Source organism: Zalophus californianus, chromosome 11 (assembly GCF_009762305.2).
Source record: "Zalophus californianus isolate mZalCal1 chromosome 11, mZalCal1.pri.v2, whole genome shotgun sequence".
Classification (NCBI taxonomy): domain Eukaryota; kingdom Metazoa; phylum Chordata; class Mammalia; order Carnivora; family Otariidae; genus Zalophus; species Zalophus californianus.
Window position 1 is genome coordinate 75,550,098 of NC_045605.1, and position 25,593 is coordinate 75,575,690.

A 25,593-nucleotide genomic window follows, 5' to 3' on the forward strand; every position below is an offset into this window, starting at 1 on the left:
CAGCTCAGTTGGTTAAGCCTCTGACTCTTCATTTCAGCTTAGGTCATGATCTCGGTTGTGAGATCAAGATCCATGTCAGGCTTTGCACTGGGTGTGGAGCCTGCTTAAGATTCTCTCTCTCCCTCTCCCCGCTGCTCATGCATGCTCTCTCTCTCTCTCTCTCTTTGTCTCTCTAAACAAAAGAAAACAAAAACATAAAATCCAACTGCTTCTTGAGCCTCTCTCTACTTCACTGTGAACTTTAATCCATTAATATGATATATAACAGTATGTCCTTGAAAATAAGGTTTGAGATAAACCTTACTGATTTTATAAATTTTCAAATAGCTTATCTGAGACAGATGAGATCAGATAAAGGAAGAGATTCATCTAACTCGAGACAAGAATTTTGCAACAATTCAAGGATTTGTTTGCAAATGGCTTTTAATGGTAAATTCATTGTACATTCCAAATAGGATTAAGTGTGTTCCTTAGGACACATCCTATGGAAAACCATTTGGTGGTCATCTGGTTTTCACTGTGATAAAACATTTCAAGGTACAGGTAGGATTGTTCATTGAAGGTAGGTAGAGCTATGTGTCTTCTTGTTGCCTATTCCACCTTAAAAATCTCTGAAAATTGGACATGGAAACCAAGTATTAAATAGAAACTACATATTGTCTTTTCAAGGTAAATAACATATAAAGATTAAACTAACCTCATTTTATTTAGTTTTGTGAATTGATATTGTATCTTTGTGATTTGCCAACAGCAGGAAATCTTGCGGTACTTTGAATCTCTATTACAGCGCTTTTTCACACTGTTGCTTTCATTCAGTCCATTGTCATTTATTTTTGTATTCATTTTCACACACTTTTATTGGATACCTTCTTATTACTTGATACTTACTATCACTAGAAATATAAGTCTAAGATGATGTCTCTGTTCTTGGGGAACAGAGTGTGGCAGGTGTCACAAACTTGTTCTGAGTGATGGACATAAAAGGGGAATTACTGTGATAGAGCAAGACATGTGCTTAAACAGATGTGTACATATACACTGAGCCACTAGGGGAAGGAGGACCTGTGGGTCTGGAGGAGTTGGAGAAGGTGATACTGGCTAGGGTTTAAAGGATGCTTGTATATACCTCCTCCCCTTGATCATGAGCACTTGTATTTCAGGAATCCTATTACTTTTGCATCTGCCACAGTATAAATATCCTCTTTAGCATGTCAGCTAAACAAATATTAGAGAATTGAATAAATGCTATATATTTGTGTAAATCTTCATTTCTTCATTTGTCAACAAGATGATTTGGTAGGGTACTGACCAATATAAGTTCTAGCTAGTTCTGAACTTGGTTTTGCCATTTGTTACCTGTGTGACCCAGGCTATAATGGGAGCTATTGGTAACAAACACTTGGCACTGAGGATACAGAAATAAATACTGTAGGTTCTGCTTTTAGGAATCCCCCATCATCTGTTGTTTCCTCTGCCACATCTTCAGATCTGTGCTGGATTAAACTGAGATTAAACAAAATTCTAGGACTTGTTATAGGAAGGAAAAATGATATATATTTTTGGCTTGTTTCCTTTGGAATGAATAACACATTGTGTGATGCAGCCAGGCTTTTGGTTTGCAAAGTGGCCTCTGTACATGCAGGGCCAGGAGAGGCAGAAGAAGGAGGCAAACCACTGCAGATTAGTAGGTGGCAGGTATAATACACAAAGGAATTTAATGTACAAGGCTTGTCTTAAGCAGCTGCAAGATGAGTAGGTCTCCACACCCATCTGCCAGAATCTTAAAAGTTTATATAGAGGCCTTCACTGGGTTCCATCATGTATACTGTCCAGATGGTCATAACAACACATTGCTTTCTCAAGGCTGTGTCCTTGAAAACAGCTCTCCCTGTGGGAACAGTGGGCAGAATGTATATTCCAAGGATAGGGGAGGGGCCGAGGAACCTCTGATTGCCTGGGTCCAGCTCTCTGGTCAACCAGCAGTTATGTCTTCTCAGTGACCTTCCCCGACACAGTCTCACTGTAATTCATGAGAATTCACTGAGAGAGTGTTGAATTCCATAGTGAACTTGCAGAGACCCTGTTACCAAGGCATCCGTCTTGTTTGTTTGCCTGTGGCAAGTGCTGACTGGGAGAAACAAATCTCTAAGGACAAAGGCAGCCACGACCCATTTATAATTTTTAAAGTCCCCAAAATGTCACTGAAAAGCCTTTAAGTGTTTCTGTATTTGTGTTTGTGATAGTTGCTTTTAATACTACTGTGACTACATAGAAGAAATGGCCAGTTTTATGAACACAATGAAAATGTGAGCACCTCTCAAGTATAGTCTGGTTACATATAAAATGAAAATTGCGGCTTCACTTGTAGACCTTACGGAACAAATGTGCAGCTCTGTTACCAATGCTGGTATGTGCGGAATCCTAGTTATTCGCATTGAGTTGCCAGAATCTGCTCTGTACAGTGCATCTCCCAGGCAAGGGACATCTCCACTCCTTTTCTCATTTTCATTGTAAGCCAGGGAGGGATTCCCTGTTGTCTCTGGGGGCAGTTGTAGACCTATAACTGTCTGGTTGTCCTGCTCTCACAGTTCTCCATGCTACACAGATAACTTCTGTCCTGCTGAATCATAGAAGCCTTAAAGGTCTCTCTTATTATTATCATTTTAGGAATAAAAATATATGTGAATGGAAAAAATATTTGCACATGATTCACCACCCCTGCTCCTCCTAGAAATTGAACATTGAACTGAGGGCTGGAGGAATTATTTGAATGTGTGACCCAGGCTATAATGTGAGCTATTAGTAACAAACATTTGGCACCGAGGATACAGAAATAAATACTGTTAGGTTCTGCTTTTAGGAATCCCCTATCATCTGTTGTTTCCTCTGCCACATCTTCAGATCTGTGCTGGATTAAACTGAGATGAAACGAAATTCTAGGACTTGTTATAGGAAGGAAAAATGTTCAGATAATTTATCCTCCAAACTGGTACGGTTTTGAGAAGGAAATGGGCAGCAGGTGTAAACACAGGGCTTGTGATTATTTTGGTTATCTGAGAAGGTTTTGCTTGTGTATTTCCTGATTTCTCAAAATACTAACTCTGTTGGATGGTTGTTACCTGAATACTGTCGGAAGTCTAGACGTGACAGGATGTACGGGGGTCATGACCATCTTTCTGGGGCCTTTGGAAATCAGTGTCTTAGATACAATTTGTTGCTGCTCCGTTGCGGAGAGTTGTCTTTCAGCCTTACATGGAGAAGCTATCTTTGAAAATCAGTCTTCTCTTTACACTTGTTTCTCTTGGTGACCTGTATTTAAAAATACTGAACTGACTCCATAAGCCAGGGCCAGCCCTTTCTGTCTGGGAGACATAGCCTCAAGTTACCTCTCTATTTCAATTTTTGAAATTTTAAGTGATCCAAGGTGTGTCCCACAAAATCACACATCTGTAAAATTTCAAAAATTATAATATAGCTGTTTAAAATTCATTTTCTGGGAATTTATAATACATGCACAGACAACCTGACTGCAGTAGCTGAAGGTGCCCCTGTGTCCTGTGGGCTTATTACATTTAGAAACCTAAGGGGTGTGATTGGAGTCTGGGGAGATAGCTGAGTAAGAGAACCCTAAGCTCACCTTGTCCCATGGATACAACTAAATAACACATCAGCATAAATAACCCCCAAAATGACCCGAGGACTGGCAGAACAAACATAACAACCAAAGGTAGAGAATAGAGACTAGAAGAAGGTAGAAAGCATGGAGATACAGTTTGAGAACAAAAGGGACCTTAGCTGTCTGTGGTCCCAGAGAGAACCTGGGTCTTGAGAAGGATGAGAAACAGACTGTCACACCAGGGAACCCGTTTGGGGAAGACATTTGGCTTTGACAGTGAGAGGGGCTGAATTTTGTGAGTTCTTACAACAAGCGGGACTTAGAAGCCTGGAATTTTAAAAATCAGTAGGCTCCGCTTTAGGATAACCCAGAAGGCTTTAGCAAGCCAAGTCTCCACCCTTAAAAAGACAGCACAACAAACAGCCAGCAGAGATCTAACATAGAGGAGCAATAGGGGCACACTGGAGGGAGAGTGATTTACTCATCTCAGAGCCTGTCCCAAAGAGGCAAGGATCACAGGGAGACCCCTCCAGGAACAAAGGATCTGGCACATGCTATTTCCTGCCCTTGCCCTTAAGCATAAACACAGGAGCACATGCAGGAACCAGGATATCACCAACACTCACTACCCAACGTGCTTACCCCAAGACCTGCCCCCGACACTTGGGTGGATCTGCCCTTTCCACTAAAACTTTCCTTAGTCCCAGCACTGCAGCACCCGGAAGACCAGTGCAAACCTCACCAGTACCCCATCTCCTGACCAGGATCTTTTGCCGGGCTTCATTTCTGGTGGCAGTGGTGGCAGGTTGCATTTCATAAGCAGACTAGTGCGTACCTTGTTAAAATGTGCCCCACCAAGCCAGGGACCAAACACTGCCCGTGACAGGAAAAAAGAGCCTCCACGGACAACTGGACAGAAGGAAAAAGAGGCCAGGACTACAGCAAAGCACACACAGCAGGCATAGGAGAAACCCAGCAAGCACCAGGTCCTGAGGAACAAGGTGCACTGCCCTGCAGGGCACTATAGGACCTCCTCTTCATAAGGCAGTTACTTTCAAGACAAGATATAGCTGACTCTCCTAACACACAGAAACAGATACTGAGCAATGGACAAAATGAGAAGACAGAGGAATATATCCCAAATAAAATAATAGGACCAAACCACAGCAAGAGACCTAAGTGAAACAGAGATAAGTAGTAGGTAATGCGCCTGATAGAGAATTTAAAGTAATGATCATAAAGATACTCTTGGACTTGAGAAAAGAGTGGAGGATGTCAGTGAGACATTTAACAAAGAGATTAAAAAAAACAGTCAGAGATGAAAAACACAATAAATGAAATTTGATAGTACACTTGATGGAATAAATAGGCTAATGGAATCAGAAGAATGAATTAATGATCTGGAAGACAGAGGAATGGAAAGTAACCAAGCTGAGCAAATGAGAGGGAAAAAAATTATGCAAACTGAGAATAGCCTTAGGGAATTCAGTGACTCCATCAAGTGAAATAACATTTGTACTATAGGGATCCCAGAAGAAGAGAGAGAAAGGGAGGCAGAAAATTGAAGATTTAGCTGAAAACTTCCCAAATCCGGGGAAGGAAACATATATCCATATCCAGGAGGCACAGAGATTCCCCCAAAGAAATCAGCACAAAGAGGTCTCCAGCAAGACAGATAGTAATTAAAATGACAAAAAGTAGTGATAAGGAGGGGCACCTGGGCGCCTCAGTCGGTTAAGCATCTGCCTTTGGCTCAGGTCAGGATCCCAGGGTCCTGGGATCAAGCCCTGTGTTGGGCTCCCTGCTCGGCGGGAAGCCTGCTTCTTCCTCTCCCGCTCCCCCTGCTTGTGTTCCCTCTCTCGCTGTGTCTCTCTCTGTCAAATAAATAAATAAATCTTTAAAAAAAAAAAAAGTAGTGATAAGGAAAAAATCTTTAAAGCAGCAAGAGAAAAGAAAAGAGTTACATACAAGGGAAATCCCATAAGGCTTTCAGCTGATTTTTCAGAGAAACTTCGTGGGGCCAAAAGGGAGTGGCATGATATATTCAAAGTGCTAAAAGGGAAAAATCTGCAGCCAAGAATACTCTGTCCAGCAAGGCTATCAATCAGAATAGAAGGAGAGAGAAAGAGTTTCTGAGACAAAAACTAAAGAAGGACACCTACAGATTGAAAGTTAGGGGATGGAGAAACATTTATCATACAAATGGATGGCAAAAGAAAGCAGGGGTAGCAGTACTTAGACAATGTATACTTTAAAATAAAAACTATAACAAGTGACAAAGGACACCGTATAATAATAGGGACAATCCAACAAGAAGATAAACAATTGTAAATACTTAAACATCCATCATGGGAACACCCAAATACATAAAGCAGCTAATAATAAACATAAAGGAAGTAATCAACAGTAACACAATAATAGTAGTAGACTTCAACACCCCACCAACATTGATGGACAGATCATCTAACAGAAAACCAACAAGGAAACAGTAGCTTTGAATGACACACGGGAACAGTTGGATTTAACAGATATATCCAGAACATTCCATCCTAAAACAACAGAATGCACATTCATTTAAAATGTACAAGGAATATTCTCCAGAATAGATCACATAAAAGGTCACAAAACAAGTCTCAACAAATTCAAAAAGATCGAAGTCATACCAGACATCTTTTCTGACCACACCGTTATGAACCTAGAATTCAAGCATAAGAAAAAATCTGGAAAGAGCACAACACTGAAACGAAACAACATGCTACTGAACAGTGAATGGGTCAACCAGAAAATAAAAGATGAAATGGAAACAAATGAAAATGAAAATCCAATGGTCCAGAATCTTTGGGACACAGCAAAAGCAGTTCCGAGAGGGAAGTTTATAGCAATGCCTCAGAAACAAGAAAAATCACAAATAAAAAATTTAACTTTGTACATAAAGGAGCTAGAAAAAAAGACAAACAGAACCTAAAACTAGCAGAAGAAAGGAAATAAAGATTAGAGCAGAAATAAATGAAAAAACTAAAAAACAATAGAACAAATCAAAGAAACCAGGAGCTGGTTCTTTGAGAGGTTCAACAAAATTGATAAATCTCCAGCCAGACTCATCCAGAGAGAGAAAGAGAGAGAGGACCCAGATAAATAAAATTACAATGAACAAGGAGAAATACGAACCCACCCCACAGATATATAAACAATTGTAAGAGAATATTATGAAAAATTATATTCCAACAAATTGGACAACCTAGAAGAAATGTATAAATTCCTAGACATGTATAACATAACAAACAGAAGCAGGAAGAAATAGAAAATTTGAACAGACCAAATACTACCAATGAAATTGAATCAATAATCAAAAAACTGCCAGTAAACAAAAGTCCAGGATCAGATGGCTGAACAGGTGAATTCTACCAAACATTTAAAAAAGAGTTAATACCTATTCTTCTCAAATGATTCCAACAAATAGAAGAGGAAGGAAAGCTGTGAAATTCATTCTATGAGGCCAATATCACCCTGATACGAAAACCAGATAAAGTCACAACAAAATAAGAGAACTATAGGCCAGAGATGCAAAAATTCTCAACAAAATACTAGCAAACCAAATCCAAAAATACACTAAAAAGAAATCATTCACCATGATCAAGTGAGATTTATTCCTGGGATGCAAGGGTGGTTCAACATTTGCAAATCAATCAGTGTGATACATCACATCAATAAAAGGATAACTGTATGATCATTTCAAAAGATGTAAAAAAAACTTGACAAAATACAACATCCATGATAAAAACCCTCAACAAAGTAGGTTTAGAGGGAACATACCACAACATAATAAAGGCCTTATATGAAAAACTCACAGCATACATTATATTCAATGGAACAACCTGAGAGCCTTTCCCCTAAGGTGAGGATCAAGACAAGGATGTCCACTATCACCATTTTTATTCAGTATAGTACTGGAAATCCCAGTGACAGCAATTAGACAACAAAAAGAAATAAAAGGCCTCCACATCAGTAAGGAAGAAGTAAAACTTTAGTTGTTGATATGATCCATATATGGAAAACCCGAAAGACTTCATGACAAAACTGCTAGAACTGATAAATGAATTCACTAAAGTTGCAGGGTACAAAAGTAGTGTACACAAATCTGATGCATTTCTATATACTAATAATTAAACAGCAGAAAGTGAAATGAGGAAAACGATCTCATTTACAGTTGCACCAAAAATAATAAATTATCTCGGAATAAACTTGTCCAATGAGGTTTAAGACTCTACTCTGAAAACTATAAAACACTGATGAAAGACAGCGAAGATGACACAAACAAATGGAAAGGTATTTCATGCTCATGGATTGGAAGAACAAATATTGTTAAAAATATCTATACTACCCAAAGTATTCTATAGATTTAAAGCAGTCCCTACCAAAATACCTATAGCATTGTTCACAGAACTGGAACAATCCTAACATTTGTATGGAACCACAAAAAACCATAAATAGCCAAAGCATTGTTTAATGAAAAACTAGTGCCTGGGTGGCATAGTCAGTTAAGCATCTGACTCTTGATTTCAGCTCAGGTCATGATCTGAGGGCCGTGAGATCGAGCCCCATGCTGGACTCCACACTTAGTGCAGAGAGTCTGCTTGAATTTCTCTCTCCCTCTCCCTCTGCTCCTCCCCTCCATGCACTCTCTCTCTAAAGTAAATGTCTTTAAAAAAAAAGAAAAAATCAAAACTGGAGCTATCACAATTCCAGACTTCAAGTTATATTACAAACCTGAAGTAGTCAAAACAGTATAGTACTGGCATAAAAACAGACACAAAGATCAATGGAACAGAATAGAAAACCCAGAAATAAACCCATAATTTTATGGTCAATTAATTTTCAACAAAGGAGGAAAGAATATACAATGGGAAAATCTCTTCAACAAATGTTGCTGGAAAAACTGGACAGCTACATGGAAAAGAATGAACCTGGACAACTTTCTCACACACCATACACAAATGTAAGCTCAAAATGGATTAAGGACCTAAATGTGAAACTTGAAGCTCTAAAAATCCTAGAAATGAGCAGAGGCAGTAATGTCTCTGACATTGGTCATAGCAACACTTTTCTAGATATGTCTCCTGAGACAAGGGAATTAAAAGCAAAAATAAACTATTGTCACTACTTCAAAATAAAAGTTTCTGCACAGTGAAGGAAACAATCAACAAAACTAAAAGGCAACTATGGAATGGGAGATATTTGCAAATAACATTTCCAATAAAGGGTTAGTATCTAATATATATAAAGAAATGATACAGGGGCACCCGGGAGGCTCCGTCAGTTAAACGTCTGCCTTCAGCTCAGGTCATGATCCCTGGGTCCTGGAATCGAGCCCTGCATCAGGCTCCCTGCTCAGTGGGGAGTCTACTTCTCCCTCTCCCTCTCCCTCTGCTGCTCCTCCTGCTTGTGTTTTCGCTCACTCTCTGTCAAATAAATAAAAGTTTAAAAAAAAACTGATACAACTCAACACCCAAAAACCAAATAATCCAATTAAAAAAATAGGCAGAAGACATGAACAGACATTTCTCCAAAGAAGACATACCAATGACAAATGAAAGACAGACTCATGATGAGATGCTCACATCACTCATCATCAGGGAAATGCAAATCAAAATGACAATGAAATATCACCTCACACCTGTCAGAGTGGCTAAAATCAACAACACAAGAAACAAGTGTTGGCGAGGATGTGGAGACAAAGGAACCCTAATGCACTGTTGGTGGGAATGAAAACTGATGCAGCCACTGTGCAAAACACTATGGAAATACCTCAAAAAATTAAAAATAGAACTACCTTCTGATCCAGGAATCACTCTACTATGTATTTACCCCCAAAATACAAAAGCACTAATTTGAAGGGATACATACACCCCTATGTTTATTGCAGCATTATTTACCATAGTCAAATATTGGAAATAGCCCAAGTATACATTGATGGATGAGGGAACAAAGAAGATGTGGTGTGTGTGTGTGTGTGTGTGTGTGTGTGTGTGTGTGTGTGTGTGTACACAATGGAATATTATTCAGCCATAAAAGAATGATATCTTGCCATATGCAATGACATGGATGGAGCTAGAGGATATAATGCTAAGCAAAATAAGTGAGAAAAAGACAAATACCATATGATTTCACTCATATGTGGAGTTTAAGAAACATAAGTGAGCAAGCAAAAAAATAGACAAACCAAGAAACAGATTCTTAACTATAAAAAATAAACTGATGGTTATTAGTATGGATGGGGGGATGGGTTAAATAGGTGATAGGGATTAAATCATATACTTATCCTGATGAGCACTGAGTCCTCTATTATAGAATTGTTGAATCACTCTACTGTACACATGAAACTAATACTGTTGTATGCTAACTATACTGGAATTAAAATTAAAAACTAAAAAAATTAAAAAGTTAATAAAAACTAAGGGATGCTACATGTCAAAGAATTATATGGGCTGAATGATGAAGTCATAAAGGAAGAAACCACAATGAGATACTACCTTACACCAGTTAGAATGTCTAAAATTAATAAGACAGGGAACAACAAATGTTGGTGAGGATGTAGAGAAAGGAGAACCCTCTTACACCATTGGTGGGAATGCGAGCTGGTACAGCCACTCTGGAGAACAGTATGGATGTTCCCCAAGACATTAAAAATAGAGCTACCCTATGACCCAGCAATTGCACTACTAGGTATTTACCCCAAAGATACAGATGTAGTGAAAAGAAGGGGCACAGGCACCCCAATGTTCATAGCAGCAGTGTCCACAAGAGCCAAACTGTGGAAGGAGCCGAGATGCCCTTCAACAGATGAACGGATAAAGAAGATGTGGTTCATAATACAATGGAATATTACTCAGCCGCCAGAAAGGATGAATACCTACCACTTGCATCGACATGGATGGAACTGGAGGAGATTATGCTAAGAGAAATAAGTCAAGCAGAGATAGACAGTTATCATATGGTTTCACTCATATGTGGAACATAAGCAATAGCACAGAGGACCACAGGGGAAGGGAAGGGAAACTGAATGGCAAGAAATCAGAGAGGGAGACAAACCATGAGAGACTCCAGACTCTGGGAAACAAACTGAGAGTTACAGAAGGGAGGGGGGGTTAGGGGAAGAGGTATCCAGGTAATGGGTATTAAGGAGGACATGTGATGTGATAAGCACTGGTTGTTATATGCAACTAATGAATTGTTGAGCACTACATCAGAAACTAATGATGTACTATATGTTGGCTAATTGAACATAATAAAAAAATTAAAAATGAAGAAGATGGCAGTTGGCAGAAAAGAAAAAAAGAAAAGAAAAGAAAAAGCTGGATTTGCCCAGTATAAAGAGCTACAGTTTTTCTCTCCTTACTTGGCTGGAATGCCACAAGATGAGACTGACAGGTTGCAAACTACATTCACAGCCCTGTGCCCACCTTAGGACATGTCAAGGTAATAGCACAACTGGTAGCTGATTGCCCCTGAGCCAATGCCTACAGCAGGGCACTGCTGAAAAAGACTCCAAAATGTGTTTTATTCATTATGTGTTATATCCCAATATTAATTAGATTTCTATTTGGAGAAGACTGGCATAGTTCAGATATTTCCAGGAGACCTAGTAAAAGATTTCTAGCCAACAATGTCTATATTCCAAGAAACAATTGCATGGAGAGATTTATAAGAATGAGCTGACCCTGGCATAACAATTGACAGCTTGTCTTTCTGCAGTGGTGTCACCTCCTTCAGCTCAGAGGCAAGCCTTTGCACTAGAGAATCTGTGCGTGATCTAGGCATTTGCTTATGTTAAAAAAAGTCAGATCCTAGAGCAAACAAAGCCCAGAATATGTCCTTTCATCAGGAACGACTGAAGAGCGTATTAAGGAGGGCACATGTTGTGATGAGGACTGGGCGTTATACGGAACTAATGAATCATTGAACACTGCATCAAAAACTAATGATGTACTATATGTTGGCTAATTGAACATAATAAAAAAAAAAGGAATGACTAAAGAATGAGGATCTCTGAATGACTAATCATAAATCAAGTCCTTAAGCTTAAAAAGAATTAGAACAGTAGTTCCCCACCTCTGCTCCCCAAAACAGTCTCACAGGTGGGAAACAGCATATTATTATTCTCTTCCCTAAGTTTTGCAGGGGGTATGAATATGATAAGTCTCTTTGATAGGGCAGTATAAAAAAATCAGTTCAACACTATTTGACCCAGAGTTTCTTGAGCTTATTCGTTCATAGATGTTTTCAAAGAACAGCAAATAATATCTGGAATTACTTTTTTGGAAACAATGAATCTGAGAAAAGCCATATACACTCAATACCAAAAGCGTGCCAAACATCCTCAATTTCCTTTTTGGTTATGCAGAAGCCAACACAACATTTGTAGTTAGGATGTCTTCATGACCATCAGCTCTCAATTTTATTATTCAGTATATGAGAACACATCCCTAGCTTTCCATTTGTTTGAATTCTGGAAAAAATGGGATTTGGTTCTTCCTGTAACTTTCATTTTTGGTGACTAATCACTTTTAACTGATCTGTTGAACATGTTTTAGGTGTTTACTAAAAGGTTAGTGTCAAAAGAAATTAATGTCCTGGTGGGCTTGTGTTTTTCTCTGAGGCAGATATTGATGAATGCACAGAGGGAATCATTGAGTGCCACAACCATTCCCGCTGCGTTAACCTGCCAGGGTGGTACCACTGTGAGTGCAGAAGCGGTTTCCATGACGATGGGACCTTTTCACTATCCGGGGAGTCCTGTGTTGGTAAGCAGCTTTTAGCCATGCCCTCCATCCTTCTGGCCCTTTGCAGGAGGGGCAGCCTGCTTTGGCACTCTCTTCAGCTCCCAGTGTTAAAATATGGCCCTCACTGGTTAAACTCATCAGTTTTCAAATTTCCTCTCTCAGCAATTCAAGGAGTAGGCCAGGGATTATGCAGTGTGGGGCTTTAGGATTTTTATATGGAAACTGGGGCAGTCAAGAGTTTCAAAGCCTGGGTCTGTGTGCCATGGCTTTTAGTTCTTTTGGAGCAAAACCATGGTGGCTTGCTGAAATTTTTAACAGTTTGAGAAACAGAAATGGGAGAAGAAGAAATACTGGTGGAATGAGAAAGTTGAGGTTAAATCCCAGCTCTCGTACTGAAAAAGGCACTGCCCCTCTCTGAATCTTTGTCGGTGAAAGGGTAAAAATGGAATAATAATATATATGTGTTGCTAGGATTAAATGGGATGCCACACATTTAGAGATTGTAAGCTTTCCATTGTTGCACAAATGTAATACAGCTGCATTAACCTTATTATTGTTATTACCACCATCATCCTTACTTACAAAGTCTCTCTAATCACTGTTCTGCTTGAGGTTCTGTTAAATGCTGAACAGAGGAAGCTAGCAGATGGAGTTTTTTTGTTGTTTTGTTTTGTTTTTTTTACCTTCAAGACCCTACAACTTTCATGATATGCAAACAGCTGATCAAACCTGTCATTGTTTCCATGAGAACTTTGGCCAATCCATTTACATCATGTCCTGTGAATTCAACTAAATTCTTCATGTGGATTTGGAGAAACCTACAGGGCAAGCCTTCTGACCTTGGGTTCAGACTGCTGAATTAGAAAATGGGAATGTGATTTTGAAAATTTACTGTCTCTGCTCATTGCATATATATATATATATTTTTTTGAAGGTTGCTACTGAGATCCACCTAGTGTTTTTCCAACTTCTCCTCTGAGGTTGTTTTAAAGTAAAGATGAATTAGGGAACAATGGGCACAGAGCATGAACTGTCTACCACTCCTGTTGAGAGGCATGCAGTATAGTTGTTAAAAGCATGGATCCCAGAGCCAAACGCCTGCTGTCAAATTCTAGCTCTTTCATTTCTAAATAGGTTCCCAGTGGCAAGATCTTATCTAGTCCATACCTGAGTATCTCATCCATAAAATGGAAATGTTGCTATTTAGGTCATATGAGCGTTGCAGGAATTAATTGTATTGACACCTGTTAATATTCAGTAAATGTTAGTTACCATTATCTTCAGTGTTCCTGCATATTCAGCATTCTGCCCTAGGCTGTATGTTTCTTTTATTCTTTTGTTTGTTTAATTTATTTTAGAGAGAGAGTGTCTGTGTGTGAGCTGGGGTTGGGGGGTGTGGGGGGTGGAAGGTGGTGCAGAGGGAGAGAATCTCAAGCAGACTGAGCTCAGAGCCCAACTTGGGGCTGGATCTCATGTCCCTGAGATCAGGACCTGAGTGGAAACCAAGAGTCAGATGCTTAACTGACTGAGCCACTCAGGTGCCTTGTAAGCTTAGGGACAGGTTTATAGTTATCCTGGGTCTTCAGATACTTCCTGTACATATGGCCAAGAAGTTCTGTGTGTGTGTGTGCAACTCGGTATAAATAAGTTATGTTAATAGGAATAGATAGAATGGCAACTGTGATTGAGGAATGGAGAAAGAATATTGGCCTTGTGTAGTATTACACTGTGGCACTAAAAATAAAAATCTCATTATTAAACACAATATTTGATCTCATTTAATGGGAGACCCAACTTTTTGTTGCATGAAGAACCCTAGAGATTACCTATGTTAAACCAATGTTATAAATGCCTGGAGCTGCCATGCTCTTATACTCTTAGATGTTTTTGCCTATGCTGTCCTCTCTGGCTAGAATGGAACAGAACTCTGAATTAAAGATAATCCTATCTTTTCCTTGATCGTCTTGATTCCCATGGGAATTTCAGTTCTTTTTCCTAATTTCAGCTCGTGTTCCACCAGGCCCCCATGAAGCATTATTCGATGTTTTCCTAGGAGTCATCACTGCTGTCCCCAGCTAGCTTTAGTTTTCTCCTGATGTATATTTCTCTGGCTTATACCATAGAAACTTGTACCACTGTACAGTTTATTTGCTCTCCAACTAGAACGTGGGTGTGAAATGGACTTTATTCTTCTATCTCTCCAGTAAGACCCTCTGGTAATTGGTGTTCAGTCAATGAGAAAATTGCCACCAATTCGTGTGCCTAACAAAGAAATTCAGTCTCAAAAACGGTGACACCTTGTTCCCAGCCGCATAGTTGGTTTGATGCAAGTTGAGACTCAAGCCTAAGTCAAGGGTCACTCTACATCCCAGATACCCAGTGCAGTTCCAGTTTATGCCTGTTGTTCTGATGTAATTATCCATAGTGCCTTGTCACTCCCATAAATGTCCCTGTTAGGATGACAGATGTCATGGTCACCTCACCTGCAGATTTTTCTCTGCCATGCTGAGTGGTTTGCCTGGGGGATCAGATCTCCCGCCCTCCCTGAAGAAGCACTTTTCTTCTTCCATGAACTGATCCCTGGTCTGTACAGGAAAGCTACAGCAAATTGGATTCCTTGACAAGGCAATAGAGTTGTTTTTATTAGTGGCATTTTTAATTAGGGCAATTGTGAATCTGAATGCCCTTCATTTCCATACTTTTGGAAATGTCTTTGTGATTGGGTCTTTTTTATTGTTATGTTAATCACTATACATTACATCATTAGTTTTTGATGTAGGGTTCATGATTCATTGTTTGTGCTCCACACACAGTGCTCCACGCAGAATGTGCCCTCTTTAATACCCATCACAGGCTAACCCATCCCCCCACCCTCCTCCCCTCTAGAACCCTCAGTTTGTTTTTCAAAGTCCATTGTCTCTCATGGTTCGTCTCCCCCTCCGACTTACTCCCCTTCATTCTTCCCCTCCTGCTATTTTCTTCTTTTTCTTTTTTCTTAACATATGTTGCATTATTTGCAGATCTGTGATTCAACAGTCTTGCACAATTCACAGTGCACACCATAGCACATACCCTCCCCAATGTCTATCACCCAGCCACCCCATCCCTCCCACCCCCCACCACTCCAGCAACCCTCAGTTTGTTTCCTGAGGATAAAAATTCCTCATATCAGTAAGGTCATATGATACATGTCCTTCTCTGATTAACTTATTTCACTCAGCATAACACCCTCCAGTTCCACCCACGTGGTTGCAAATGGCAAAATCTCATTCCTTTTTATGGCTGCATAATGTTCCAGTGTGTATATATACCACCTCTTCTTTATCCATTCATCTGTCGATGGACATCTTGGCTCTTTCCACAGTTTGGCTATTGTGGACATGGCTGCTATAAACATTGGGGTGCACGTACCCCTTCGGATCCCTACATTTGTATCTTTGTGGTAAATACCCAGTAGTGCAATTGCTGGATCGTATGGTAGCTCTATTTTCAACTGTTTGAGGAACCTCCATACTGTTTTCCAGAGTGGCTGCACCAGCTTGCATTCCCACCCACAGTGTAGGAGGGTTCCCCTTTCTCCGCATCCCCGCCAACATCTGTCGTTTCCTGACTTGTTAATTTTAGCCATTCTGACTGGTGCGAGGTGGTATCTCATTGAGGTTTTGGTTTGGATTTCCCTGATGCCGAGCGATGTGGAGCACTTTTTCATGTGTCTGTTGGCCATTTGGATGTCTCCTTTGGAAAAATGTCTGTTCATGTCTTCTGCCTATTTCTTGATTGGATTATTTGTTTTCTGGGTGTTGAGTTTGATAAGTTCTTTATAGATTTTGGAGACTAGCCCTTTTATCTGATATGTCATTTGCAAATATTTTCTCCCATTCTGTCGGTTGTCTTTTGGTTTTGTGGACTATTTCTTTTGCTGGGCAAAAGCTTTTTATCTTGATGAAATCCCAATAGTTCATTTTTGCCCTTGCTTCCCTTGCCTTTGGCGATGTTTCTAGGAAGAAGTTGCTGCAGCTGAGGTCGAAGAGGTTGCTACCTGTGTTCTCCTTTAGGATTTTGATGGACTCCTGTCTCACGTTTAGGTCTTTCAACCATTTGGAATCTATTTTTGTGTGTGGTGTAAGGAAACGGTCCAGTTTCATTCTTCGGCATGTCGCTGTCCAATTTCCCCACACCATTTGTTGAAGAGACTGTCTTTTTTCCATTGGACATTCTGTCCTGCTTTGTCAAAGATGAGTTGACCATAGAGCTGAGGGTCCATTTCTGGGCTCTCGATTCTGTTCCATTGATCTAATGTCTGTTTTTGTGCCAGTACCATAGTGTCTTGATGATGACAACTTTGTAATAGAGCTGGAAGTCCGGATTTGTGATGCCACCAGCTTTGCTTTTCTTTTTCAACATTCCTCTGGCTATTCGGGGTCTCTTCTGGTTCCATACAAATTTTAGGATGATTTGTTCCATTTCTTTGAAAAAAGTGGATGGTATTTTGATGGGGATTGCATTGAATGTGTATATTGCTCTAGGTAGCATTGACATCTTCACAATGTTTGTTCTTCCAATCCATGAGCATGGAACGTTTTTCCATTTCTTTGTGTCTTCTTCAATTTCTTTCATGAGTATTTTATAGTTTTCTGAGTACAGATCCTTTGCCCCTTTGGTTAAATTTATTCCTAGGTATCTTATGATTTTGGGTGCAATTGTAAATGGGATCGACTCCTTGATTTGTCTCTCTTCTGTCTTGTTGTTGGTGTATAGGAATGCCACTGATTTCTGTGCATTGATTTTATATCCTGCCACTTTACTGAATTCCTGTATGAGTTCTGGCAGTTTTGGGGTGGAGTCTTTTGGGTTTTCCACATACAGTATCATATCATCTGCAAAGAGTGAGAGTTTGACTTCCTCTTTGCCGATTTGGATGCCTTTGATTTCTTTTTGTTGTCTGATTGCTGTGGCTAGGACTTCTAATACTATGTTGAATAGCAGTGGTGATAGTGGACATCCCTGCCACGTTCCTGACCTTAGGGGAAAAGCTCTCAGCTTTTCCCCATTGAGAATGATATTCACTGTAGGTTTTTCATAGATGGCTTTTATGATATTGGGGTATGTACCCTCTATTCCTATACTCTGAAGAGTTTTGATCAAGAAAGGATGCTGTACTTTGTCCAATGCTTTTTCTGCATCTATTGAGAGGATCATATGATTCTTGTTCTTTCTTTTGTTAATGTATTGTATCACGTTGATTGATTTGCAGATGTCGAACCAGCCTTGCAGCCCAGGGACAAATCCCACTTGGTCCTGGTGAATAATCCTTTTAATGTACTGTTGGATCCTATTGGCTAGTATTTTGGTGAGAATTTTTGCATCCATGTTCATTAAGGATATTGGTCTGTAATTCTCCTTTCTGACAGGGTCTTTGTCTGGTTTGGGGATCAAGGTAATGCTGGCCTCATAAAATGAGTTTGGAAGTTTTCCTTCCATTTCTATTTTTTGGAACAGTTTCAGGAGAATAGGAATTAATTCTTCTTTAAATGTCTGATAAAATTCCCCTGGGAAGCCATCTGGCCCTGGGCTTTTGTTTGTTGGGAGATTTTTGATGACTGCTTCAATTTCCTTAGTGGTTATAGGTCTGTTCAGGTGTTCTCTTTCTTTTGGTTCAATTTTGGTAGTTGATACATCTCTAGGAATGCACCCATTTCTTCCAGGTTATCTAATTTGCTTGCATAGAGTTGCTCATAATATGTTCTTAGAATTGTTTGTATTTCTTTGGTGTTGGTTGTGATCTCTCCTCTTTCATTCATGATTTTGTTGATGTGGGTCATTTCTCTTTTCTTTTTGATAAGTCTGGCCAGGGGTTTATCAATCTTGTTAATTCTTTGAAAGAACCAGCTCCTAGTTTCATTGATGTGTTCTACTGTTCTTTTGGTTTCTATTTCATTGATTTCTGCTCTGATCTTCATTATTTCTCTTCTCCTGCTGGGTTTAGGCTTTATTTGCTGTTCTTTCTCCAGCTCCTTTAGGTGTAGGGTTAGGTTGTATATTTGAGACCTTTCTTGTTTCTCGACAAAGGCTTGTATTGCTATATACTTTCCTCTCAGGACTGCCTTTGCTGTATCCCAAAGATTTTGAACAGTTGTATTTTCATTTTCATTGGTTTCCATGAATTTTTTTAATTCTTCTTTAATTTCCTGGTTCACCCATTCATTCGTTAGTAGGATGCTCTTTAGCCTCCATGTATTTGAGTTCTTTCCGACTTTCCTCTTGTGATTGAGTTCTAGTTTCAAAGCACTGTGGTCTGAAAATATGCAGGGAATGATCCCAATCTTTGGTACCGGTTGAGACCTGATTTGTGACCTAGGATGTGATCAATTCTGGAGAATATTCCATGGGCACTAGAGAAGAATGTGTATTCCGTTGCTTTGGGATGGAATGTTCTGAATTTGTGAAGTCCGTTTGGTCCAATGTGTCATTTAAAGTCTTTATTTCCTTGTTGATCTTTTGCTTAGATGATCTGTCCATTTCAGTCGGGGGGGGTGTTAAAGTCCCCCACTATTATTGTACTGTTGTCAATGTGTTTCTTTGCTTTTGTTATTAATTGCCTTATATAATTCATGCTCCCATGGTAGGGGCATAGATATTTACAATTGTTAGATCTTCTTGTTGGATGGACCCTTTAAGTAGGATATAGTGTTCTTCTTCATCTCTTATTACAGTCTTTGTTGTAAAATCTAGTATGTCTGATGTAAGGATTGCCACCCCAGCTTTCTTTTGGTTTCCATTAGCATGGTAAACGGTTTTCCACCCCCTCACTTTCAATCTGGGGGTGTCTTTGGGTCTAAAATGAGTCTCTTGCAGATAGCATATGGATGGGTCTTGTTTTTTAATCCAATCTGATAGCCTGTGTCTTTTGATTGGGGCATTTAGCCCATTTACATTCAGGGTAAGTATTGAAAGGTATGAATTTAGTGCCATTGTATTGCCTGGAAGGTGACTGTTACTGTATATTGTCTGTGTTCTTTTCTGAGCTATGCTGCTTTTAGGCTCTCTCTTTGCTTAGAGGACCCCTTTCAATATTTCTTGGAGGGCTGGTTTCGTGTTTGCAAATTCCTTTAGTTTTTGTTTGTCCTGGAAGCTTTTTATCTCTCCTTCTATTTTCAATGACAGTCTAGCTGGATATAGTACTCTTGGCTGCATATTTTTCTCCTTTAGTGCTCTGAAGGTATCATGCCAGTCCTTTCTGGCCTGCCAGGTCTCTGTGGATAGGTCTGTTGCCAATCTAATATTTCTACCATTGTAGGTTGCATATCTCTTCTCCCGAGCTGCTTTCAGGATTTTCTCTTTGTCTCTGAGACTCGTAAGTTTTACTATTAGATGTCGCGGTGTTGACTTATTTTTATTGATTTTGAGAGGGGTTCTCTGTGCCTCCTGGATTTTGATGCCTGTTTCCTTCCTCACATTAGGGAAGTTCTCTGCTATTATTTGCTCCAATATACCTTCTGCCCCTCTCTCTCTTTCTTCTTCTTCTGGGATCCCAATTATTCTAATGTTGTTTCGTCTTATCGTATCGCTTATGTCTCGAATTCTGCCCTCGTGATCCTGTAGTTGTTTCTCTCTCTTTTTCTCAGCCTCTTTATTTTCCATCATTTGGTCTTCTATATCACTGATTCTCTCTTCTGCCTCATTTATCCTAGCAGTTAGCGCCCCCATTTTTTAGTGCACCTCATTAATAGCCTTTTTGATTTCGACTTGGTTAGATTTTAGTTCTTTTATTTCTCCAGAAAGGGTTTCTCTAATAACTTCCACGCTTTTTTCAAGCCCAGCTAGTATCTTTAAAGTCATGATTCTGAACTCTAGGTCTGACAGGGTACTAATGTCCGTATTGAGTAGGTCCCTGGGTGATGGTACTACCTCTTGTTCTTTTTGCTGAGGTGATTTTTTTCGTCTTGTCATTTTGTCCAGAGGAGTATAGATGAATGAGAACAAAATGCTCACAGGTTAACAACGTCCTCAGCAAATATACTCTATACAAATCAGAAAAGACCTGAAACCAGGGGGAAAGAAAGGGAAAGAAAGAAAAAGGAAAGAGAAAAGAAAGAAAAAAAAAAGATAAAAACAAAAACAGAACAATACAAAAAAAAACCCGAATATGATCAAAAATGATCAGGCTAGTGCATAGATCAGTGCCACACACTAGATTTTGTGCGTATTTTGGTCTGTTAGAAAAAAGTGCCTCCTAAAATTTTAAAGCAAGAAAGACTTATATAGGTACAAAATAAAAGTTGATACAATGAAGGGATGGAAGATGACCGTAAAGATGAAAAGTATAAAAGATTTTATAAAAGGAACTGATAAGATTAGAAGTTGTTTGAATAAAGAAAGAAGATTTAACGGAAAAAGGAAAAAAAAGGGAGAGAATGTGATCAGGCAGGAGACTAGAACAAAGCCATACACTAGTGATTTAGGGAATATTTTGATCTGTTAGAAGAAACTGTATCTCAAAATTTTAAGAAGAGGACAACTTATATGTATATATGCCAAAAATAAGGGTAACTACTCTGAAGGGATAAAATATGACTCTAAAAATGAAAAATAAAAAATGTTTTTTTAAAAAAGGGATTGATAAGATGTTGGTTGAAAAAGGGAAAAAGAAAAATAAAAAAGAAGTTAAAAAATTAACTTTGAAAAACTAATGAATTATGGTAAAAAAAGCCATGAATTCTATGTGCAGTATTTCCCTAGTGCTGGAGTTCTCCCGTTCTCTTTGATCGGTAAACTTGGTCTTGGCTTGCTGGCTGTTCGTGCTGATCTTCTGGGGAGGGACCTCTTGCCGTGGTTCCCACATGTCTCTGCCAGAGGCGGAATTACCCCGCCCTTGTCCATCAGGGCTAAGCAATCTGCTCGGGTTTGCTCTCGGGAGCTTTTGTTCCCTGCAACCTTTCGGTACAGCTTTGGAGGACGAGAGTGAAAATGGTGGCTTCCCAATCTCCGCCCAGAGGAACCGAGAACTTGGGGCCCCGCTCCTCAGTGCGCCCCCAGAGAAAAGCAGTCAGTCACTCCCGTGTCCCTGGTCTTCGGCCGCACTCCATGCTCACCCGGCCTGTGACCGAGCATTTCTATCTCTGGCACCTGACTCGGTGTGGAGTCTCCAAATCCAGCAGATCCCTGCGGTGCACTCCTCCGCCACTCCTCCCGGGGGAGGAAGGGGAGTTTCGCCGGCTCTGCCGCTTGTTGGGTCCCTGCTGGAGGAGCAGTGGCCCGACTGGGCCGCGGATCACAGTTTATGGCAACCCCGAGCTGAGAGCCTGCGCCTCGGCTCCGTCTCTGCAGCCAGCTTCCCCGCTCCAATACCTGGGAGCTCTGCCGCACTCAGGCACCCCCAGTTTTTCTGTGACTCCAAGGGTCCTGAGACCACACTGTCCCACGAGGGTTCCACCCCCGGCTTAGCCACTGGAGCAAAGTCCCTCAGTGGAGCCCACTTCTCAAATTCCGGTTTTGTGCTCCGCAGGTCTATCACTTGCCAGAAGTGGCCGCCGGAGGCCCCCTCCCCCGCTGTCTATCCTCCCGAATATCGCCTCGGATTCACTTTTCCACACGTCCGACCTTCCAGAAAGTGGTCGCATTTCTGTCCAGAGAGTTGTTGCTATTCTTCTTTTCGACCTCCTGTTGAGTTCGTAGGTGTTCAGAATGGTTTGATCCCTATTCAGCTGAATTCCTGAGACCAGACAAAATCCAGGTCTCCTACTCCTCCGCCATCTTGCTCTGCCTCCCTGTGAATGGGTCTTAATAAGAATAGAAATCTGGCCATTCTTCAGTTTTACTTTGGTAGCTGAGAGTACTCTTAGTTCAGAATATTTCATGGTGCAGCAGATACATATGTCAAATCATGTCATTTTCTTATTACAACCTTCTAATGCCTTCCCATTGAATGTAAAATAAAATTCTAACTTCTTCACGTGGCCTTAGGCTTTAGGTGATATTGCCTCTACCTACTTCTTAGACTTCACTCCTACAGATGTTAGCCTTTTTAATTTTTCATGCCTTGAACATAACAATGAACTCCCCCCCATTTCAGAGCTTTTACCTTTGCTCTTCTGTCTGGAACACCAATGCCTGTCTTGTTACAATGGCTGTCTTCTTTATATCATTCTCAGCCCAAATGCCACTCTCTGACCATTTTATCTGAAGTAGTCCTTTTCTGGTGACTTTGTTATATCACTCTCTTTTATGACTTTCATAACATTTTAAAATTCTCAATTTACTGGATGTATCCATGTATGTAATTATCTCCAGCCACAAGGGTACAAATTGAGGACAGAGACCTGGTTTATGTTTTTGTCATGGTACCTCCAGCCCCTCGAGCACTGTGGGCACAAGTGGGGCATTTAATGCATGTATGTCAAATGTTTGGAAAGACTAGATAATCAAAACCATATCAGGTCAGATTTATTTTCTGTTTGGCTTGACATAACTAGTTGTGTGCATGGTGATTGTAACATAAGATGTTAAATATCACAAAATCATGTGAGTTTTTCTTTTAGAAAAAAAAAAAAATTACTGAGAACAGTAACCACACCAGCACTGTGTTAAGTTTTCTGGGAATATGGGATATGAGTCAAGTAAGGTCTCTGTTCTTGAGGGAGTTTGTGACCTGGAATATTCTGAATCATAAAAATGCACCTTCATGGCACTGAAAATTATCACATCAGAATGAGCCCTAAATAACATCATCACGAATGCTTACATATAAAGAAATAACGTCTAAAAGAATTTTAAAACCTTTTAAAAGGTGTTTTAGCAACATGTACTCAGCTATGCTTTTTCCCAGAATAATAGTGAGAATGGCATATGTCAGAATCCAAAATGTGGCAGTTGAGGACAACTGCATGCCACTCTATGCCAGTTTTTGTTAGGAATAATAACACCTGCTCTGTTGACTTCATCAGTTACTGTAAACATCGAATGTTATTCATGTCCTAAAAGCCAGCACACATGCAAGATTTACTATTTCATGAGAAAAATGTTTTAAGATTTGCCTCTCGATCCTAAAGAAGATCATATTGAAAATGACTAGTATTAAGTAGAGGCAGACAGAATAGGCATTACTGAGAAGTTTAACAGATTGTCTGTCTGCCTCTTCCTCATATGCTTGTGTATTTTCATAATTCCAGGAGAGATGTGCACACAAACATTTTCCAATGGGTATTTGCGGACAGGATGACAGTGATTACCCACAGTTGTTACCATAAGGTGCAGGGCACTCTGTGTTTGGATGCAGTAGTTTGAGTCGGTGATTCTCAGTTGTAACATACAAGTTTTGAGCAGTCACTTTTTTATCTAGACATAGTTGTCTAGGTCGTCTAGGAATGAGAACGAATATATAATTAACCATAGCATATGTCAAGAGCAGAAGTTTACATATTTTGAAAAGGAGATTCAAACTCCCTCGACCTCCCTCTGTCTCCGTGATCTTGTTCCTGCAAATGAGACTTTATTTTCCTCTGCTTCCTCTTGTACTGTGCATGGATCCACAAGCCTGCTCAGATCCTTCCTCTACTCTTCCCCTTACACTCTCTTTCCTCTACTTCTTTACTTCTATGCTTTTCCCTGACCATCCCTCTGTTCCCATTTCCAGTTGTCAAAATCCTGACGAAGTACTGCTTCCTAAACAAGTGATTCTTTTTTTTTTTTTTTAAGATTTTATTTATTTGAGAGCGAGCAAGAGCGCACACAAGTGAGCTGGAGAGGCAGAGGAAGAGGGAGAAACAGACACTCTGCTGAGCAGGGAATCTGACAGAGGGGTGGATCTCAGGATCCTGGGATCATGACCTGAGTCGAAGGCAGACGTTTAACTGACTAAGCCATGCAGGTGCCCCAAAACCAGTGATTCTCAAACCTGTTTCACAGTAGATTCACCTAAGTAGCTTTTTAAAAATACTTATGTTGGGCCAACACACCCTGGAGATTCTGACTCATTTGACCTCTTGTGGGACTTAGAAGTCATTGTGTTTGGTTTTTTTTTTTTTCTTTTTAAAAAAAGTCTCAGGCGCCTGGGTGGCTCAGTTGGTTAAGCGACTGCCTTCGGCTCAGGTCATGATCCTGGAGTCCTGGGATCAAGTCCCACATCGGGTTCCCTGCTCAGCAGGGAGTCTGCTTCTCCCTCTGACTCTTCTCCCTCTGACTCTTCTCCCTCTCATGCTCTCTGTCTCTCATTCTCTCTCTCTCAAATAAATAAATAAGATCTTAAAAAAAATTAAAAAAATAAATAAATAAAGTCTCCAAATGATTAGAAAGAATATTGAATTATCATAGAAAACCACTGTCATAGATTTTCTCCAATAATAGTTAATCATCATAATAATAACCTCCTTTTTATGCATCCCCATAGCCATTTATTTACATCTCTTATGGAACTCGCCAAATCAGGCCTGTCTTCTTCATCAGTCTTTTATAGCCTGCAGTACTGTTGAGGTGTTTTGATTTCCTTTTTAGATTTGTATTGAATTAAATTGTATTGGTCAAACACTTGTTATTGAACAGAATTTTCAAATCCCGGTAAAACCCATGTTGCCGATAGAGGCACCCTAAAGGATGACCTACAGCTGTTATAGGAAGCGTGGCCCCTCGGCCTCTATTATTGCTGCGTCCACAGGACCTGGTTGTGTGAGGCAGGTCTCCAGACCCTGGAGTGTGCTCTCTGATCACTAGAAATAACCCAACTAAGATTTACTTGTCCCAACAGCTGCTGCAACTGTCATCAACTTGCAAAGCAACACAGAACAGCCAAAACAGGTTCAGTTGGAATCTCTCGGGAAGATTTCACTTTTAACTGGTTGATAGGTCGGGACAGATTGAAATGGTCCAAGAATGCTGTGGGTTCTGCTGTCACTGCCCAGTGCCTGGTTCTCCTGGGAGTGGAGATAAAAAGGGCTAAGACCTGGGGATGCTCCCGAAGGGGTAAGAGTTACGAAGACTTAGCGGGTGACAGCGTGATACCCGGAGGGGGCAGGGGTGCACAGGTTTCAAGTGTATGTAGGCCTGGAATCGGATCCCGGCTCGTCCACTTTCTAGCTGAGCGGCATTTGGCCAGATATTTAACCTCTCTAAGCCTTAGTTCCCTTAGCATATGATGGTTAAAATAATACTTGCTAGTGGAATTTTTTGCAACATAGGTGTTCTCATATGCAAATATCCTGGCAA

General features: G+C 40.2%; 1 protein-coding gene across 3 annotated transcripts in view; it reads left to right on the plus strand.

The window, feature by feature from the left end:
• NELL1 (neural EGFL like 1) overlaps positions 1-25,593 on the plus strand; it is an 821,645-nt gene that overhangs the window by 760,876 nt on the left and 35,176 nt on the right. For 2 of the 3 annotated variants that reach the window (XM_027581185.2, XM_027581186.2), the window contains exon 16: positions 12,277-12,417. The exons of the other annotated variant lie outside the window; for it this stretch is intronic. In XM_027581185.2, the coding sequence (XP_027436986.1) occupies positions 12,277-12,417 (141 nt within the window). The remainder of the gene's footprint in view (positions 1-12,276; positions 12,418-25,593) is intronic. 3 annotated transcript variants of the gene reach the window in all.